The 21,077-nt window shown below is 43.2% G+C and overlaps 3 protein-coding genes across 3 annotated transcripts in view; 2 read left to right on the top strand and 1 right to left on the bottom strand.

Annotated features, from left to right (window-relative positions):
* Positions 1-3,844: 3,844 nt before the first annotated feature.
* LOC139387011 (C-X-C chemokine receptor type 4-like) lies at positions 3,845-5,434 on the top strand. Its single transcript, XM_071132960.1, has 2 exons — positions 3,845-3,920; positions 4,101-5,434. Exons 1-2 carry the CDS (start codon positions 3,906-3,908, stop codon positions 5,205-5,207), a joined length of 1,122 nt encoding a protein of 373 aa, XP_070989061.1. The 5' UTR covers positions 3,845-3,905; the 3' UTR covers positions 5,208-5,434.
* A 4,780-nt stretch (positions 5,435-10,214) lies between these two features.
* On the top strand, positions 10,215-13,979 carry LOC139386511 (abhydrolase domain containing 4, N-acyl phospholipase B). The gene is made up of 8 exons (XM_071132090.1): positions 10,215-10,425; positions 11,011-11,096; positions 11,217-11,321; positions 11,469-11,760; positions 11,993-12,180; positions 12,293-12,404; positions 12,639-12,825; positions 12,958-13,979. The coding sequence occupies exons 1-8, from the start codon at positions 10,382-10,384 to the stop codon at positions 13,045-13,047; spliced, it is 1,104 nt and encodes a 367-aa protein (XP_070988191.1). The 5' UTR covers positions 10,215-10,381; the 3' UTR covers positions 13,048-13,979.
* A 657-nt stretch (positions 13,980-14,636) lies between these two features.
* LOC139386510 (protein-glutamine gamma-glutamyltransferase K-like) overlaps positions 14,637-21,077 on the bottom strand; it is a 23,035-nt gene continuing 16,594 nt past the window's right edge. Inside the window, exons 8-14 of the mRNA XM_071132089.1 lie at positions 20,855-20,993; positions 19,849-20,041; positions 19,369-19,522; positions 18,554-18,838; positions 18,129-18,289; positions 16,158-16,294; positions 14,637-15,723 (exon numbers count right to left, since the gene is read on the bottom strand). Coding sequence (XP_070988190.1) covers positions 15,579-15,723; positions 16,158-16,294; positions 18,129-18,289; positions 18,554-18,838; positions 19,369-19,522; positions 19,849-20,041; positions 20,855-20,993 — 1,214 coding nt within the window. The 3' untranslated portion in view covers positions 14,637-15,578. The remainder of the gene's footprint in view (positions 15,724-16,157; positions 16,295-18,128; positions 18,290-18,553; positions 18,839-19,368; positions 19,523-19,848; positions 20,042-20,854; positions 20,994-21,077) is intronic.

Here is a 21,077-nt window from a genome sequence, read left to right as displayed (position 1 = left end):
CAATGCTGCAAAAAAAAATTGGTAGCCTTCCCGAGACACAATCATGTCTCGGGAACTCTACGGACAATTGCTTCGACCTCATGGCTTGGTTTTTGCTCTGACATGCACTGTCACCTTGTATTGACAGGTGTGTGCCTTTCCAGATCATGTTCAATCAATTGAATTTACCACTGGTGGACTCCAATCAAGTTTTAGAAACATCTCAAGGATGATCAATGGAAACAGGACCGAAGCTCAATTTCGAGTCTCATAGCAACGGGTCTGAATACTTATGTAAATAAGGTATTTCTGTTTTATTTTTAATACATTTGAAAATATTTCTAAAAACCTGTTTTTGCTTTGTCATTATGGGGCATTGTGTGTTGATTGATGAGGAAAAAAATGTATTTAATCAATTTTAGAAGAAGACCATGTTAACTTGGGCTCCTGAGTAGCGCAGTGGTCTATGGCACTGCATCTTAGTGCTAGAGGTGTCACTACAGACCCTGGTTCAATTCCAGGCTGGAGTCCCATAGAGTGGCGAAAGAATTGGCACAGCGCCGCGGGGTAGGCAATCATTGTAAATAACTTTTTTTTGTACCCCTCCACCACTCTCCCTCTGGAGGATAAATGTATTTTACATATACACTACTGTTTCAAGGTTTGGGGTCACTTAGAAATGTCCCTGTTTGAAAGAAAAGCTATTTTTTTGTCTATTAAAATAAGCAATCGGAAATACAGTGTAGACATTGTTAATGTTGTAAATGACTATTGTCCCTGGAAACGGCAGATTTTTTATGGAATATCTACATAGGCGTACAGAAGCCCATTATCAGCAACCATCACTCCTCTGTTCCAATGGCACATTGTGTTAGCTAATCCAAGATTATCATTTTAAAAGGCTAATTGGTCATTAGAAAACCCTTTGTAATTATGTTATCACAGCTGAAAACGGTTGTGCTGATTAAAGAAGCAATCGCCTTCTTTAGACTAGTTGAGTATCTGGAGCATCAGCATTTGTGGGTTTGATTACAGGCTCAAAAGGGGCCAGAAACAAAGGACTTTCTTCTGAAACTCGTCAGTCTATTCTTGTTCTGAGAAATGAAGGCTATTCCATGTGAGAAATTGCCAAGAAATAGAAGATCTCGTACACCTCTGTGTATTACTCCCTTCACAGAAATGCGCAAACTGGCTCTAACCAGAATAGAAAGAGGAGTGGGAGGCCTCGTTGCACAACTGAGCAAGAGGACAAGTACATTGGAGTGTCTAGTTTGAAAAACAGACGCCACACAAGTCCTCAACTGGCAGCTTCATTAAATAGTACCCACAAAACAGCAGTCTCAACATCAACAGTGAAGAAGCGACTCCGGGATGCTGGCCTTCTAGGCAGAGTTCCTCTGTCCAGTATCTGTGTTCTTTTGCCCATCTTAATCTTTTTTATTGGCCAGTCTGAGATATGGCTTTTTCTTTGCAACTCTGCCTAGAAGGCCAGCATCCCGGAATTGCCTCTTCACTGTTGATGTTGAGACTAGTGTTTTGTGGGTAGTATTTAATGAAGCTGACAGTTTAGGACTTGTGAGGCGTCCTCTTGCTCAGTTGTGCACCGGGACCTGCCAATCCTCTTTCTATTCTGTTTAGAGCCAGTTTGCGCTAATTAAGAATTTATTCTTTACTGACTTGCCTAGTTAAAACAAAGGTTATAATTTTTTTAATTTGTTTTTAACAAGGCTGTAATGCAACAAAATGTGGAAAAAGTCATGGGGTCTGAATATTTTCCCAATGCACTGTATATATATTATTATTTTTTGTGTGCAATTTTCATTGTTGGACATAAAAGACTATAAAAACACCAGGAAATCAGCTCCAAGTGATTTTATTTTTGAAAATGTGTTCCTAGTTATTCCCACGCTGTAACAGTTGTCTTGGGTGGAAGAAGGAGAGGACCAAAGCGCAGCGTGGTTAGTGTTCATCTTTTTAATAAGAAACTGAACACTTCAAAAATACAAAACAACAAAGTGACAACCGAAACAGTTCTATCTGGTGCAGACACACAAAGACTGAAAATAATCACCCCCAAAACACAAAGGAAAACAGGCTACCTAAATATGGTTCTCAATCAGGGACAACGATAGACAGCTGCCTCTGATTGAGAACCATATCAGGCCAAACACAGAAATAGAAAATATAGAAAAACTAACATAGACTGCCCACCCCAACTCACGCCCTGACCATACTAAATAAAGACAAAACAAAGGAATAAAGGTCAGAACGTGACACACGCATTATAAAGAGAGACGTGATTGTATACAAATGTAGGCAAGGTTTGAAATCATTAAGTTTTAGTCAAACATTACATCTGTTTGGGATTCTTGCAGTCAATTTGCAGTCTACAAATGATTTGTAATTATAATCCGGCCCCCTGCTGTGGATAGACTGAGCACCCAGAATGCAGCAAAGGCACCCTGCGCCTCCAGATCTCGCACCAATCTTTAGTTGAGCATGTGGAGCATGGACTGGCGCACTGAGAGGCAACACGGTAATAAGACACAGTGTTCGTTTAGGGTGAAAGGACCTGTGGGAGACCAGCAGGTATTTAACTGAACAGAGAATGGGATGAGATAAGCATGTGACATTCATGACTATAATATCACACACAATCAGTGGTGTAAAGTTCTACTTAAGTCATTTTTTTTGTATCTGTTCTTCACTTTACTATTTTTATTTTTGAAAACTTTTACTTTTTACTACATTCCTAAAGAAAATAATGTACCTTTTACTCCATACATTTTCCCTGACACCTAAAAGTACTCGTTACATTTTCAATGCTTAGCAGGACAGGAAAATGGTCCAATTCGCGCACTTATAAAAAGAACATCCCTGGTCATCCCTACTGCCTCTGATCTGGCGGACTCACTAAACACAAATGCTTTGTTTGTAAATGATGTCTGAGTGTTGGAGTGTGCCCCTGGCTATCCGTACATTTCTAAAACTAGAAAATGGTGCCGTCTGGTTTGCTTAATATAAGGAATTTGAAATTATTTATACTTTTACTTTGACTTTTGATACATCAGTACATTTTATCAATTACATTTACTTTGATATTTAAGTATATTTAAAATCAAAAGTTTTTAGACTTTTACTCAAGTAATATTTTACTGAGTAACTTTTACTGGGTAACTTTCACTGAGTCATTGTCTATTAATGTATCTTTATTTTTACTCAAGTAGGACAATTGGGTACTTTTACCACCACTGCACACAATCATAACCATATCATATCAGATGATGCAAGTGTGAAAATTCTCTCACAGAGCCGAAACTCCGGCTACTCATGCAGGACTGTTCAGCTCTGTGTAAAAGGGACTAAGAGGTGCAACACTAAAACAGTTCTCTCTCTCTCTCTCTCTCTGTTGATCTCTCTTACACACACAAAAGCACGCACAAACACGCACACACACAGTGCAGCTGTACCCCCATATACATACGCACTACATCTGTACAGTGAGAATGTGTTTAAAACATTTCCTCTTTACTTTGGTTGACTCTCAAGTAGATAACAGTGTTATATCATCATGCTATTGCCAACCATATTATTCTCACAGATTTTATGTTAGGAGCCTAAACAATAAACAAAGGCACACACACACACACACACACACACACACACACACACACACACACACACACACACACACACACACTCAATATCCTGTGATATAGCCACTTTCAGCAGCTGACACCTCGAAAACAGGAAAAGCGTTTCCACGGGACACAGATGTGTGTGTGCGTGTGGGTTGAGGGTGGAGCAAGTGAGGGAGCGGTGTTGGCACCACTATTTAACCTCACCGGGTACAAAACTATACTCCACTCTGAGAAGAAAAAGAGAAAAGGGCCGTAAAGAACGGCAGAGAGTAAGCTGGCTCCATCATGTCCTATTATGAGGTACGGTTTCATTCAGTACTTAGACCATGTTAATAAACTTTTATGGGACTTTATATTACTGGAACATTAATCTCAGTTATCATGTTATTCACTTATCAGATTGTAGAATCTGTTCTTAGAGTTTTGCACATGTATTTGCAAGTTTACTCAATTATCCTCTCTTTCTTCCTCTCTCTAAAGCACTTTGTGATATCAGAATCGGATAATGACTACAATGACACAAGTTCCGGTTTTGGTTCTGGCTTGGGGGATTTCGGCACTGGATTTGAGGAGCCGTGTGACCGTGAGCTGCTGAGCCCAAGTGTGCAGCGTATCTTCCTCCCGGTGGTGTACGGCTTCATCTTCACCCTGGGGATCACTGGGAACGGCCTGGTGGTGTTCGTACTGGGCTGCCAGCGGAAGGCCCGTCTAAGCCTAACGGACCGCTACCGGCTGCACCTCTCCGCTGCTGACCTGCTCTTCGTTCTGGCACTGCCCTTCTGGGCTGTAGATGCTGCGCTCGGGGACTGGCGCGTCGGAGCGGTCATGTGTGTGGGCGTGCACGTCATCTACACAGTGAACCTATATGGCAGTGTGCTGATCCTAGCCTTCATCAGTCTGGACCGCTACCTTGCAGTGGTCAAAGCCACGGTAACCAGCACCACACACACCCGGCAGCTGCTGGCACACAGGCTGGTGTACGCTGGCGCCTGGCTGCCTGCTGGTCTCCTGGCCATCCCTGATATGGTGTTCGCTCGGACCCAGGAGGCAGGGGAGGGGGAGATGGTGTGCACGAGGCTCTACCCGCCGGAGAACGCCCCACTGTGGGTGTCCCTGTTCCACCTGCAGACTGTGCTGGTGGGGCTGGTGGTGCCGGGCCTGGTGCTGCTGGTGTGTTACTGCGTGATTGTGTCCAGGCTGACCCGGGGGCCGTTGGGGGGCCAGAGACAGAAGAGGAGGGCGGTGCGGACCACTGTAGCTCTGGTTCTCTGTTTCTTCCTCTGCTGGCTGCCGTACTGCATTGGCATCGCCGTGGATGCTCTCCTCCGCTTGGAGCTGATCCCTCGAGGCTGTACGCTGGAGTCAGGCCTGGGGGTGTGGTTAGCGGTGTCTGAACCAATGGCGTACGCTCACTGCTGCTTGAATCCGCTGCTCTATGCGTTCCTTGGAGTGGGGTTCAAGAGTTCTGCTCGCCGCGCCCTCACACTTACACGCACCTCCAGCCTGAAGATTGTCCCACGTAGACGAACAGGCGCCATGACGTCCACAACGACAGAGTCAGAGTCATCTAGTCTGCACTCCAGTTAACAGAGACAATAGACTATAGCCTAATATTATGTGTGTGTGTGTGTGTGTGTGTGTGTGTGTGTGTGAGAGAGAGAGAGTAAGGAGAAGTCTGCTGGTCAGTCGTTCTTTCTAATGTCCTGAGATTTTTGAGGTAAATATTTGTTGCTTTGCCCCCATTCACTGTTGTTATGGTATTTATGTATGCTTTTTTATGGCTCAACATGTTTGTAATAAAATGTACAAAAACATTTTATTAGTCTTCACTAGTTTATCTCATTGAGTGGTGTTATGGTGTGTGTACGTGTGTGTGTCAGAGAGAGAGCAAAAGAGAGATGGAGGTGTACCTTAACGCTCTTGAATGTGAAATGGGGTAAATTCCCATGGTGCAGTTGGCCATTCAAGCGCACCTAAAACAACCTGCTGTGCTTGTGGGCAGGAGGGCAGACATTAACTAGTTCTCAGGTGTTGTTATTGGTGCTGTATACCCCCCACCGACATAGGTAAGTGGCTAATAGATTTGTGTGTGTGTGTGTGTGTGTGTGTGTGTGTGTGTGTGTGTGTGTGTGTGTGTGTGTGTGTGTGTGTGTGTGTGTGATGACGATGGGTGGAAGGTGGGCCTCATATCATGTTATAATCATCATGATACTCCTCTCACTATTACACAGTCACAGTCCCCCCCACACACACACACACTGAAAATGAAACTAGCTGATATTTTAGACATGTGACTTTGGACCAGGTGTGAGTGAGTCACAACAACAGCAAAACATTAGCGCACTTGTGTGTGCACGTGCGTGCATGTGCGTGTGAGAGTGTGTGAATGCTGATTTGAATCCCCGAGCCGACTTGGTGAAAATCTGTCCATGTACCCTTGAGCAACGCACTTAACCCTAATTTCTCCTGTAAGTCGCTCTGGATAAGAGTGTCTGTTAAATGACTAACATGTATGTTTGAGGGCAGAAGTGTGGGTTAGAGGCCGAAGCTATTGACATGGACAGGAAGCAGTAACTTCTGGCAAGTCCATTAGATAATATCCGAATACTGACACAAACAATATGTAGCAGATTTAGGCAAATTTTAGGCTAAGCCTAAATGCTACTAACTGCACGGTGAAAAAAATGCTTCTCTTGACAACACAAGTCATGTCCATTCTAATACTGACTCAAAGGAAGGCCTAAACAGTTATGAAAATGTGTTAATATAATATGTCCTCATTATATTGTCTACTTATTTGTTGCGCAGATTACCTGATATACACACCATAGAAATAAGAATGAATAGAACGGGCATCCTCGTTCAAGTAAATGATGTCTTCACTATTTACCACAGCCACAAAGTCATAAACCCTGCCTATTTCTAAAATGTATCTTCTTAAAATTGCATTTTAAACCTAACTCTAACCGTATCTTAACCTTAACCACACTGCTAACTTTATGCCTAATCCTAATTTTAAATACATTTTGGTTTTCATGATTTCTCTTCTATAGCCAATTTTGACTTTGTGGCTGTGGTAACTAGTGGAAGCCGGCATAATGGGTGGACTGGCACGGCCATTGCGAGTGTACCAATAGCACATATAGAATAATGAGATGAATATTTCACTGCATGTATAAATGTGAAGCATCCATTTGGCGTTTCCACTCACTATCAAATATGGTGATCAGAGTAAGCCCAGTGGCCGGGCAGTGAGAGAAGATGGAGCGAGATGGATTTTGGCCGACATTCTGCAAATTTTCTCATCGATGAACATTTGATCTCCAGACAGTTTTCTGTTTTCAAAACTACAATCTGTACCAAACAGAGTGAACTGTGTTTTGTAAACTGAATTACTTGCCAAAGTTTTAAAAAATGGTGTTGTTCAGAAGGAGCACAAGAGCAAATCTTTTGGGGGGGGGGGGATATTTGTTGCTTTGCCCCCATTTACTGCTGTTATGGTATTTATGTATGCTTTTTTATGGCTCAACATTTTTGTAATAAAATGTGCAAAAACATTATATTAGTCTTCACTAGTTTCTCTCATTGAGTGGTGTTATGGTGTGTGCACGTGTGTGCACGTGTGTGTGTCAGAGAGAGAGCAAAAGAGAGATGGAGTTGTACCTTAACGCTCTTGAATGTGAAATGGGGTAAATTCCCATGGTGCAGTTGGCCATTCAAGCGCACCTAAAACAACCTGCTGTGCTTGTGGGCAGGAGGGCAGACATTAACTAGTTCTCAGGTGTTGTTATTGGTGCTGTATACCCCCACCGACATAGGTAAGTGGCTAATAGATTTGTGTGTTCGTGTGTGATGATGTGTGTGTGTGTGTGTGATGATGAAGTGTGTGTGTGTGTGATGACCATGGGCCTCATATCACGTTATAACCATCATGATACTCCCCTCACTATTACACAGTCACAGTCCCCCCCCCCACACACACACTGAAAATGAAACTAGCTGATATTTTAGACATGTGACTTTGGACCAGGTGTGAGTGAGTCACAACAACAGATAAACATTAGTGTGTGCGTGCATGCTGGTTCGAATCCCCGAGCCAACTTGGTTAAAAATCTGTCCATGTACCCATGAGCAACACACTTAACCCTACTTAACCCTAGTTAAATGACTCAAATGTATGTTGGAGGGCTGAAGTGTGGGTTAGAGGCCAAAGCTGTTGACATGGACAGGAAGCATTAACTTCTGGCAAGTCCATTAGATAATATCCGCATGTGGACACACAATATGTAGCAGATTTAGGCTTATTTTAGGCTAAGCCTAAATGCTACTAACTTTGCACTATGAAATAATGCTTATTTTGACAACACAAGTCATGTCCATGTTAATATTGACTCAAAGGAAGGCCTAAACAGTTATGAAAATGTGTTCATATAATACAATTGAAGTCAGAAGTTTACATACACTTATGTTGGAATCATTAAAACTAGTTTTTCAACCACTCCACAAATGTCTTGTTAACAAACTATAGTTTTGGCAAGTCGGTTAAGACATATACTTTGTTCATGACACAAGTCATTTTTCCAACAATTGTTTAGAGACAGATTATTTCACTTATAATTCACTGTATCACAATTCCAGTGGGTCAGAAGTTTACATACACTAAATTGACTGTACCTTTAAACAGCTTAGAAAATTCCAGAAAAGGATGTCATGGCTTTAGAAGCTTCTGATAGGCTAATAGACATCATTTGAGTCAATTTGTCACGACTTCTACCGAAGTCGATGCCTCTCCTTGTTTGGGCGGTGCTCGGCGGTCGACGTCACCGGTCTTCTAGCCATCATTGATCCATTTTTCATTTTCCATTGGTTTTGTCTTGTCTTCCTACACACCTGGTTTCAATCCCATTCATTACCTGTTGTGTATGTAACCCTCTGTTTCCCCTCATGTCCTTGTCAGAGATTGTTTGTTGTTCATTTATCGTGTTGTTTGTATTGGTGCGCGACGGGGTCCTCGTACCCACTTTGTTTTGATTATTGTCATGGTTTTGGAGCTATGTTTTTAAGTTATTAAACTACTCCATTTTACCAAGTAAAAGTCCTGCACCCGACTTCCCTGCCACATATACACACGTATAGGACACAATTGGAGGTGTACCTGTGGATGTATTTCAAGGCGTACCTTCAAACTCAGTGCCTCTTTGCTTGACATCATCGGAAAATCAAAAGAAATCAGCCAAGACCAGAGAAAAAACATTTTAGACCTCCACAAGTCTGGTTCATCCTTGGAAGCAATTTCCAAACGCCTGAAGGTACCACGTTCATCTGTACAAACAATAGTACGCAAGTATAAACACCATGGGACCACGCAGCTGTCATACGGCTCAGGAAGGAGACGTGTTCTGTCTCCTAGAGATGAATGTACTTTGGTGCAAAAAGTGCAAATCAATCCCAGAAGAACAGCAAAGTACCTTGTGAAGATGCTGGAGGAAACAGGTACAAAAGTATCTATATCCAAGTAAAACGAGTCCTATATCGACATAATCTGAAGGGCCGATCAGCAAAGAAGAAGCCACTGCTGCACATTGCAACTGCACATGGGGACAAAGATTGTACTTTTTGGAGAAATGTCTTTTGGTCTGATGAAACAAAAATAGAACTGTTTGGCCATAATGACCATTGTTATGTTTAGAGGAAAAAGGGGGAGGCTTGCAAGCTGAAGAACACCATCCCAACCGTGAAGCACGGGGGTGGCAGCATCATGTTGTGGGGGTGCTTTGCTGCTGGAGGGACTGGTGCACTTCACAAAATAGATGGCTTCATGAGGCAGGAAAATTATGTGGATATATTGAAGCAACATCTCAAGACATCAGTCAAGTTAAAGCTTGGTCACAAATGGGTCTTCCAAATGGACAATGACCCCAAGCATACTTCCAAAGTTGTGGCAAAATGGAATAAGGACAACAAAGTCTAGGTATTGGAATTTCCATCACAAAGCCCTAACCTCAATCCTATAGAAAATTTGTGGGCAGAACTGAAAAAGCGTGTGCGAGCAAGGCCTATAAACCTGACTCAGTTACACCATCTCTGTCAGGAGGAATGGGCCAAAATTCACCCAACTTATTGTGGGAAGCTTGTGGAAAGCCACCTGAAAAGTTTGACCCAAGTTAAACAATTTAAAGGCAATGCTACCAAATACTAATTGAGTGTACGTAAAATTCTGACCCACTGGGAATGTGATGAAAGAAATTAAAGCTGAAATAAATAATTATCTTTACTATTATTCTGACCATTCACATTCTTAAAAATAATGTAGTGATCCTAACTGACCTAAAACAGGGAATTTTTACTAGGATTAAATGTCAGGAACTGTGAAAAAACGAATGAAATGAAATGAAATGTATTTGGCTAAGGTGCATGTAAACTTCCGACATCAACTGTTTGTCCTCATTATATTGTAGACTTGTATAACTTGTATAACTAGCCGACGAATATCAACGATTGGCAAGAAAGCCAACGAAGCTGGTCATAATGGACAAAGCAGAAAAATGACAGCCAGCTTAACGAATCATAACGTCTGTGGACGAAACCCCACCCACTTCTGGGTCAGCTGACTTAGGAATGTTCGCGTTACAAAACATTGAACACGGATGTTTGGCACTGTACACGAGTCGCAATCTCAAACAGAGGAAATCCCTACTAATTTTTGACGTTTGTTAGGCTACTGCTACAGCTTGTGTATCGTTATCAGAATATGTCATGCTATGGATCCCACAGTAGCGCCAATGCAACACGAAACTGAGACAGAGTAAGTTGTAACTCATGTGGTTTAACTATCCTTCCAGACATATCCTACTGCTTTCATAATCTTTTGATGTGTTGATGCTATACCACCTTTAAATGGTCTGTCTATATAATGTCTGTCAAAACAAGTTTTGTTATGATGATGATGATGATGATGATGGTGGTGGCTGGCCAACTATGACATTGAGACTAGGCTACATAACAGCAACGTAGGTTCGATCTGTGTTCATTGAAGAGCAGTGCAGCAGCGACGCTGTGTGGGGGGGAACAAGTAACAGTGAGTGACACAGCACTTTTCATCATGTCCCCTGCATTACTTGAATTACTGCCCCCCACCTGTGTCAGCTGTTTTTTAATTATAGGGTCAGGAGTTTTCCCTGGTCAGGTCACGTGGTGAAAACTACTAGTTGTATAACTGTCTGAGGTAGCTCAAGGAGTGCTAGCTTCATGTGTGTTTGATAGGCTGACGCTTAGACCTTTACCCTACTCTGTGTCTGCACTGTAGTGATCATGTCGTGAGTGTCATAGTACAGTGTTCATGTTCCTGACGGCTATAGTAACACAATGTCTATCATCTCTCTCCCTCCAGGCCATACTCTGGGTGGGGCTGGTGGCCTTCCTGGCGTCCGACTTCCATGTCCCTCCTGAAGAGCACAGAGGCCAAGATCCTCTCCTGTAACACCCATGTTAATAATGAAAATTCTTTCTATCTTTTCAGAGGAGCTAAATGGTTGACTTCTTGTTTATATAGTAACACTTTGTGTGTGTGTGTGTGTGTGTGTGTGCGTGTGTCAGGTATACAGAATGAAGTGTGGTCCAGGTTTGTCACGTTACCCAACCAGGACAGGATCTGGACCCTCACGTTGACCAACAAGACCGCCCACAAACCTCTTGAGCAAGGTATTCTCACCGTCTCCTTGTCCCTTTAGGCTTTTGACATATGAATTAGCTTTTGTCTTGGTATTAACTCCTTGTCTGTCTCTCGGTCTGCTTCTCACTCTTCCTTTCTGTCGGTCTCTCTGTCTATGCCTTCCCTCCCTGCCATAGCCCCTAAGAAGACTCCTCTGGTGATGGTCCATGGGTTTGGCGGAGGAGTGGGTCTGTGGATTCGTAACCTGGATGCTCTGAGTCACTCTCGGCCCGTCTACGCCTTCGACCTCCTGGGGTTTGGCCGGAGCTCCCGACCCCCCTTCCCCACAGATGCTGCCCTGGCCGAGGAGCAGTTTGTCAACTCCATGGAGCGTTGGAGGGAGTCTGTAGGCCTGGAGAACATGATTTTATTGGGACACAGTCTGGGGGGATACCTGGCAACATCTTACGCCATCCAGCACCCTTCTAGGTGAGAGGCCATGTTTTTATTTATGATGTCATAGTATTTATGATGGTATTGCCTTAAAGCTATTGATTGACGTACAGGATGTCTCCATATGTACGGTGACAGTTAAAAAGTTGATCTACACTGCACTTTATTATTAATCATTTGTACCATGGTTCCTGGTCAGGAAAAACTCCATGACCAATTTTATTATAGTAATGGAATAATAACTTAGATTGTGTCTCCCCTTCTTTAGGGTGAGTCACCTGATCCTGGTGGACCCGTGGGGTTTCCCTGAACACCCACAGCCAGGGGTGGAGACCCCGGCGGGCCAGGGGCCAGAGGTTGTGAAGAGGCCGCCCCTGCCACGCTGGGTCAAGGCTGTGGCCTCAGTCGTCTCACTGTTCAACCCTCTGGCTGTCATCAGAGCAGCAGGTCCATGGGGTGAGAGAGACTTTATTCACATTCAGATCACTTATTCAAAGCTTTCACAATTTTATCAATTTTATCTCTACCTCCATCGTTCCCTTTTTCTCTTTTCCTTTCATTCTGTCAGGTCCAGGGTTGGTAAATAGATTGCGTCCAGATTTCAAGAGGAAATTTGAGGACTTGTTTGATGATGATACCATGACCGAGTACATCTACCACTGTAATGCTCAGACCCCTAGGTACGTAGAGTCACTCCTTGGCTTGCATTACATATCACCACTATTAAACTGCATACTGCGTTCACATTCTCCTGATCCCATAGGGACATGGCCTTACTTGGCTTTACTAGCCTGAATTTGCTGCAGAATGACAAAACATTTATTTCTCCTCAAACCTCTTCCTTTATTCCATTATCCTCTTCCCTCTGTCACTCTTAACCCTCTTTGTCCTCCTTCTCTTCCCTCTATCCCCAGTGGGGAGGTAGGCTTCAGGGCTATGTCAGAGTCCCTGGGCTGGGCCAAGAGGCCCATGCTACAGCGGGTTCACCTGCTGCCCCCCTCCATGCCTCTTACCATGCTATACGGTTCACGCTCCTGGGTGGACAGCGCCTCAGGGGACAAGGTGGCCCAGATTAGGGTCCAGACAGCCACACGCACTGTGGTGAGGAAGGGGGGAATTTATTTCATTTAAGTTTTGAGGTCTTAGACATACTTTTTATCCTCTAAATCTGTATCATACAACAAGACATAATACGATACCCATGTGATCATTCCTGTCTCCATCTCTCTTCAGATGATAGAAGATGCGTCTCACCATGTATATGCTGACCAACCAATGGAGTTCAACAGAGTGGTCCAGAACATATGTAACGATGTAGACTGAAAAAGCATACATGACTGACAAACCAAGATGTCATAATGTGTGTCTTGGTCTGTACCTCGTTAGTGCCACAGAAATGGCTCCAATGTTGGTGGGAGATTTTTATAAGATGGGCCTATTCCACTACGTTCTGATCAGTGGACACTAGTTGACTAAGTGGTTATGATGTATGCCATTTAGCAGATGCTTTTATCCAAAGCGACTTAACAGTCATTCGTGCATACATTTTACATGTGGGTGTCCCAGGAGTCAAACCCACAATCCTTCCATTACAAGCACCGTGCTCTAACAACTGAGCCATGCAGGACCAATTGGAACGCTTAGGGCCAGGAACTGACCATGTGACCTGACCAGGAAAAGTCCTGGGCAGGTTACATGGTCTGGTGAACTCCTGGTTCTGCTCCAATGACTAATGACTGCCAGGGAAACCAGACCCTGCACTGAAGTTCCCCTGTCCAGGTTGGGATGATAGACAAGGCCTTGACAATGGAGTGTTTACTATTCAATCACTTATTCAGTTTTATTTTATCAGTACTGTTCCTATAAGTATGGCAAGGAGTTTTTCCATGTAGTCTGGGAAACCTCTAGGATCTAGCTATATGTTATACACAGTTCTCCATGGTCATTTAGTTCATATTGCAGCCTTCTGACTAAAGCGAAGTTCACAATTCTGTTATTTAAATTAATTAGTCAATGCAATAAGAGTTTGGGTGGAACACTCAATGTTCAGGGTATATAGTTAGGTTTCTTTCTGTAACTATGGTAAATGCCACTGCAGCATGCTTTTATCATGTGCCTGAGTTGGAAAGTAAATGTGATTGTAATGTTCTCTGTGACCTCTGATCTTCACTATCAAAATACCTGTATTTTATACTACTACATGGATTCAATAGAAATGTATATGATTAAAATAATGCTTATCTTTGATCTCGTCATTGATCTGTCAGGCGTCTGTCTCTCCATGTCGAGGGTATTCAACCATCTGATTGATGATCCAACCATTGCTATGCACCTCATTTTGCTTATTTAAAAAGGGTGAAGTATATAGTTAGTAGATTTGTTCTCTCCAGAAGCTAAGCTAAGGATCTTGTTACCATGACTGCTCTGTAAGCTTGAAAAGCATGGCAATATGTATTCATATGACCACTAGAAGTCAGCGTTTTGCTACCTAAGGTACTGTCCTGTGCAGTAGGTTTAGGGTGTTTCCACTGAGTTCTTTGGCACAGAAAAGGAGTGGTGCAGTGCAGAGTCCAATAAGGGGTGTGAGAATGAGCCACACTGATCCTAATCATATCAACTTATAAATGTACTGTAGACATTCAATTAGATGCATGTAATGTTCCATTTCCACAGGATAAAGTGTGCAAGACACACCTTTGCCTGAAGCCATACAAGTTGCATAGATAACAGGTTAATGCATAAGCCAAGACTTCTGGATTAAACAAAGAGACTTGGCTGCAGATGGAAAGTTCTGCTACTATAAGTATGTAGTTGCTACAGTGAATAATAGCATCTTTCTGATCTCCTCACACCTTTCCATTCAGTCGGGGCTTGTCTTCCAGAGAGTCATGCACATAACTCAATAGGAAACATCACTCTGTAGTTGTTTTATTAGCAAATACATTGACAATACATAAAATATACATTAATACAATAAAATGTAACTCTTTAAAACAGTTTACTTCCTTGAATTTTAAGTGCAGTAAAAAGCTCCCTAACACTAGGAGAGCAGAGCGAGGTCAACAAAGGCTTTGTTTCCATCTCTTAATGTTCAGGAGCTGACTCTTTGTTTCATAAGAACAGTTTAAGGCAAGGAAGCACAATGACCAATGAATGGGCCATAATACTGACTTTAGTTATTTCACATAAACACATTGAGAAGATCTTTAGGCATAACCCTCATATAAAATCAAACTAGGGCTTCACCTTCAAATAAGCCATATAAAATACAATTTGACCGTCATGTTATGCTACAGACGTTACACTTTATCCAACATGTTGATAACATAAATACTTGAACACTAACATAATGGAATAATATAATGCATGTATACAGTGCATTTATCAAATGTTTTGATGACAGCACCATGACATTGTTTGTTAAAAAATACAGTAATATTAGATAATGTACAGCTAGATAATTACATTTACCACAGGATTTTTCATAAACTATTTCAATGGCCCCAACAATAGTTTGATGTTTCTTCTTTATAGGTGTGGACAGCCCTTACAGTAACAGCAAATCCATTTCAGAGCAAAGCGCACTGGTTCTAGGATATTACGTGAGTATCAGGATATTCTAGGATATTCTAGGATATTACGTGAGTATCAAAAAGATTAGCGCTTGTTAACAATCGTTTACAACTTCATCCAAAGATCAGGATATTTCCATAATTACATGACAGCATGAAATATCAAATATATCAAACAATACTTATGCCTTGGGAGAACTGAATAAAAGGTTTCCCATTTTCTATGATGAGACTTGAATTAAAGGCCAGGTAAGTGGACAGGAGAGAGCTGCAGGCTCCCTCTCATTGGCTCTGGACGTCGATGTCAGCAACGCCGTGCACCTGTGTCAGCTGTTTACAGTCCAGAGCCGCTACCAACTTCCTGGGCCCAGCCTGGGTAGGGATGAAGTGTTCTGTCAGAGTCACCGTGGAGTGGCTTCCAACATCACTGAGAGAGCGAGACAGAGAGAACGGGGGGTTAATATTACTTAGAAGAGGGTCAAGGAGGGGTTTAATACAGAGACAGATGTGAGCGTAATTGACTGAGAAAAGGCTAGGATAAAATTTGATCAGAGAATTTTCCTGCCAAGCAGGAAATGCAAACTTGTAGTTTGTTTGAGTTTTAAAAATGCTTTTAAAGTTTTACATTTCCACTTAGAAATTTCAGACTTGATTTTCCCCAGCAAAAATTATCAACCCCTACAAAACCCTAAATATAATCCACATAATAATAATTCACATTTCCTGTTGCTGCAGGATTATTTTCCTGCAGTAGCAAACTTGCTCAAATTAAGATCCTTCATCTGTACATTGAGATGGTTACAGGGTCTTGCCCATAGAGATCATGTTAAATTACTCGTATTCTTAATTTTATGATCTTACCCCACAACCACCACGCGGACCTTCTGCAGGCCCAGTCCCTCCACCCTAAACACCACACCCCTCAGTTTATGTGGCAGAGGGTTGGTGAACGTGATCTTGGCTGCCATCTCCTTACCCACCACCGCGTCCCCTTCAGGCTGAGGAAACAAACACAACATCATACTTTACAGTGTTGCTGTTTATCTGGGCACTGACATCTGTATGCAGTCTGTACCATGGCCGCTAGTCAAGACATCTGTATGCAGTCTGTACCATGGCCGCTAGTCAAGACATCTGTATGCAGTCTGTACTATGGCCGCTAGTCAAGACATCTGTATGCAGTCTGTACCATGGCCGCTAGTCAAGACATATGTATGCAGTCTGTACCATGGCCACTAGTCAAGACATCTGTATGCAGTCTGTACCATGGCCGCTAGTCAAGACATCTGTATGCAGTCTGTACCATGGCCGCTAGTCAAGACATCTGTATGCAGTCTGTACCATGGCCGCTAGTCAAGACATCTGCATGCAGTCTGTACGTACCATGGCCGCTGGTCAAGACATCTGTACTACTTAATTTCTATGGCATTGCATTGCGTTTGGAAAATTCCAGAAAATGATGTCATGGCTTCAGAAGCTTCTGATAGGCCAATTGACATCATTTGAGTCAATTTGAGATGTATCTGTGGATGTATTTCAAGGCGTACCTTCAAACTCAATGCCTCTTTGTTTGACATCATGGAAAAATCTAAAGAAATCAGCCAAGACCTCCAGAAAAAAAATTGTAGACCTCCACAAGTCTGGTTCATCCTTGGGAGCAATTTCCAAACGTCATACCGCTCAGGAAGGAGACTCGTTCTGTCTCCTAGAGATGAACATACTTTGGTGTGAAAAGTGTAAATCAATCCCAGAGCAACGGCAAAGGACCTTGTGAAGATGCTGGAGGAAACAGGTACAAAAGTATCTATATCCAAAGTAAAACGAGTCCTATATCGACATAACCTGAAAGGCCACTCAGCAAGGAAGAAGCCACTGCTCCAAAACCGCCAGACTGCGGTTTGCAACTGCACATGGGGACAAAGATCGTACTTTTTGGAGAAATGTCCTCTGGTCTGGTGAAACAAAAATAGAACTGCTTGGCCATAATGACCATCGTTATGTTTGGTGGAAAAGGGCGAGGCTTGCAAGCCGAAGAACATCATCCCAACCGTGAAGCACGGGGGTGGGGCAGCATCATGTTGTTGGCAACATGAGGACGGAAAATTATGTGGATATATTGAAGCAACATCTCAAGACATCAGTCAGGAAGTTGAACCTTGGTCGCAAATGGGTCTTCCAAATGGACAATGACCCCAATCATACTTCCAAAGTTGTGGCAAAATGGCTTAAGGACAACAAAGTCAAGGTATTGGAGTGGCCATCACAAAGCCCTGACCTCAATCCAATAGAAAATTTGTGGGCAGAACTGAAAAAGCGTGTGCGAGCAAGGAGGCCTATAAACCTGACTCAGTTACTCCAGTGCTGTGAGGAGGAATGGGCCAAAATTCATCCAAATTATTGTGGGAAGCTTGTGGACGGCTACCTGAAACGTTTGACCCAAGTTAAATAATTTAAAGGCAATGCTACCAAATACTAATTGAGTGTATGTAAACTTCTGACCCACTGGGAATGTGATGAAATAAATAAAAGCTGAAATTAATCATTCTCTCTACCATTATTCTGACACTTCACATTCTTAAAATAAAGTGGTGATTCAAACTGATATAAGACAGGGAATTTTTACTAGGATTAAATGTCAGGAATTGTGAAACACTGAGTTTAAATGTATTTGGCTAAGGTGTATGTGAACTTCCGACTTCAACTGTATATTTAAATAAAGAACTGAACATAACCAGCACACAGTACTGTTGCTCAAATATAACTTTTTGAATTCCAATTTGAACCTCATAGGAATCCAGTGACAGGTTGTGCTAAAGCTAAGTTGAGTCTTACCTCGATGTTGAGGTCCGGTGTGCGGAGCCTGAAGTTGGTCTGAGTGGCAAGGACCTGCTGGGTCTCAGAGACCCGTCCAGACAGAGTCAGCATCAGAGCAGCCTGGTCCACCAACTGGTTCTGGTAGCTCTGGTAGGGTAGGACCCACTGCATGGTCTTCACTGAGGAGGAAGAGATATTGAGATACACATTCTACAGTACAGGGGTCAGATGAGAGGGTTGAGGATACACATGTGGTAACAGCAAATGCAGAGTGGAGACAATATTGTTACTGAGCTGAAAAGGTGCTAGCAGGGAATGCTGCTGGCCTCAGTTGGGTTGAGATAGAAGTTGCTCTAAGCCACAGGTCTAGGATCAGATTACAATTATCTGACCCTGTAGCAGTTAGGGGCAACATCCTCCCACTATTCCCCTTGCCGACTCACCTTCATTGGGCATGAGTTCCACAGGCAGTTTGTTTTTCTGGACGGTTCCCTTCAGCACACCGGTGTAGTACATGACGGCCACCTGGCTGTGGAGCGTGGTTCTGCGTGGCTGGGAGCTCAGGTTGGTCACCACGATGGTCAGCTGGGCATCCTCCCCCATACGAGGCCCCTCCCCCTCCATCTTCACCTCCACGCTCACGTCCTTCGCCATCGGCGTGGAGTACACATCAGGCCTGGTGCCATAGCGACTGGCCGTCTCCACAGCAATGCGCTCTTCCTCTGATTCTGGTTAGTGGGGGGATCAGAGAGGGGAGATTATTGTTTGTGTGCTAATTTCAATCAAAAACCTCATTATCCCAGGTAATGACAGTGTGATTATCTGACTATCCCTGATGTCTGTATTGAAAATGCTGTTCATTGCAGGGTTGTTGTTTTTGACCGAGTGTCATAGCCTGATCTCAGATGATTTAATTTGATTTAACCTTTATTTAACCAGGCAACTCAGTTAAGAACAAATTCTTATTTACAATGATGGCCTAAGAACAGTGGGGTCTACCCCTGAACAACTGCCTTGATCAGTGGTAGAACAACATATTTTTACATTGTTAACTCGGGGATTTGATCTAGCAAATCTTTCAGTTACAGGCCCAACGCTCTAACCACTAGGCTACCTGCCAACCCCCACTAGGCTACCTAGTCTTGTCTTTACAGGTGAGTGATGTCACCCTTACAACCGGAGTGTTATTCCATGTGTAAATACGGTTACCAAGCGACCCTCTGACAGTGTATTGAAGTGCATGATGACATCACTGTACCTTCGGTGTGTTTGTACAGGTGTGTGATGTCAGCGCGCTCATCAGAGCCCACAGCTTTGGTGCTGATGAAGTGTCCCACAGCCTTCTTCTCACTGTGGATCTGAGTGAAGGTACCGTCCAGGTTCCTCTGCCAGTAGATCTTATCACTGTTCACCTGAGGTGACACAGACAGACAGGCAGGATCAGCACCATTCATTCATGGAGAAACAGGGAAAGTGTGTAATATTTGATAAAAGATAGGAAGTAATCCAAGGTCAGTTTAGCCATTTCTTCTCTAATTTGAGATCTGTGATGTGTAAGATGAAGTATGTCTCAATTGGTAGATCATGGCGCTTGCAACGGCAGGATTGTGGATTCGATTCCCAGGGCCACGCATGACTAAGTCGCTTTGGATAAAAGCATCTGCTAAATGGCATATTTTATTATTAGTATTCACAACTGATCATAGATCTTCAACCATCTCCTCCCCATAGAGCTCACCTCAGCGAAGACGAAGGGCGTGTCATATTTGTGGTAGACCTGGCCGGTGCGGATGGCGGTGACAGAGGCAGGGCCACAGCGGAAGGTCCCCTGGCTGGTCTCCTGGGGGGTGGAGTCTAGTGCCTGCCAGCCACCCATACCAGGAGGAAGGTCTGGCCTGGACATCCAACAGTCGTTCCATACATGGAAGTTCCTACACAGAGAAGAGGGTTGTTAGGATTACACAGTTAGGAGTATCTGACCGCAAGGCGCTACTGAGGGTAGTACTTACGGCCCAGTACTTCACTGGGGCCAAGCTTCCTGCCATCCAGGACCTCTTTACCAGGCGGTGTCAGAGGAAAGCCCTAAAAGGGTCAAAGACTCCAGCCATCCTAGTCATGGGCTGTACCGGAGCGCCAAGTCTAGGTCCACAAGGCTCCTTAACAGCCATAAGACTGCTATTTGCATCGATCCCCTTTTTTCACGCTGCTGATATTCACTGTTTATTATCTTTGCATAGTCACTTTACCCCTACCTACATGTGCAGTACATATTACCTCAATTACCTCGACTAACCTGTACCCCCGCACATTGACTCGGTACCGGTACACCTTGTATATAGACTTGTTATTGTTATTTTATTGTCTAACTTTTTTTCTTACTTTACTTTATTTTATTTTTTCTCAAATAAATGAGCAAATATTTTCTTACTTACTTTTTACAAAATTCTGCATTGTTGTTTACAGACTTGTAAGTAAGCAATTCACGGTAAAGTCTACACTTGTTGTATTCGGCGCATGTGATAAATACAATTTGATTCGCGTTTTACCGAAGACATTTATTTCTATAACTCCAGCCTGGTGTTTTTTTTTTATAGAGGCAAGGCATTTCTGTGTATTTAGAGCAAAGCCAAATATACACTCATGTGGCCTGGATTGAAGTGGAGAACTCTTAACCTGTGGCAGGTTAGATGCACTTGACCTGGCCAGGAAAAACCGGGCTCAACTTAATTTGGATTATAACTCACCAAACAGAGTCAGAGTTGAGGTGGTCCAGTGGCTCCATATTCTCATCCAGATACACGTCTGTTGTGAGTGAGACGTCTGTGTCATGGGCAGACTGGAAGTTTGTTACACTACGACACGGTATACCCAGACACCTGAGCACTGAGAGATGGAGAGAGAGGGGAGGGGGGTTGAGAGAGCGAGACCAGGTAAGAAAAGAGTGTATATGAAGTCAAGTGACCATAG

The sequence above is a fragment of the Oncorhynchus clarkii genome, chromosome 28, assembly GCF_045791955.1.
Source record: "Oncorhynchus clarkii lewisi isolate Uvic-CL-2024 chromosome 28, UVic_Ocla_1.0, whole genome shotgun sequence".
In the NCBI taxonomy this organism is placed as follows: Eukaryota; Metazoa; Chordata; class Actinopteri; order Salmoniformes; family Salmonidae; genus Oncorhynchus; species Oncorhynchus clarkii.
The sequence above is the reverse complement of the archived record's forward strand: the minus strand, read 5'-3'. Positions and strand labels throughout refer to the sequence as shown.

Coding starts and splice junctions, on each gene's coding strand:
- LOC139386511 (XM_071132090.1), top strand. CDS start 10,382: ATGGATCCCACAGTAGCGCCAATGCAACACGAAACTGAGACAGA. Junction 11,322..11,468: donor CCACAAACCTCTTGAGCAAG/GTATTCTCACCG, acceptor TCCCTGCCATAG/CCCCTAAGAAGACTCCTCTG. Junction 12,181..12,292: donor CAGAGCAGCAGGTCCATGGG/GTGAGAGAGACT, acceptor TCATTCTGTCAG/GTCCAGGGTTGGTAAATAGA.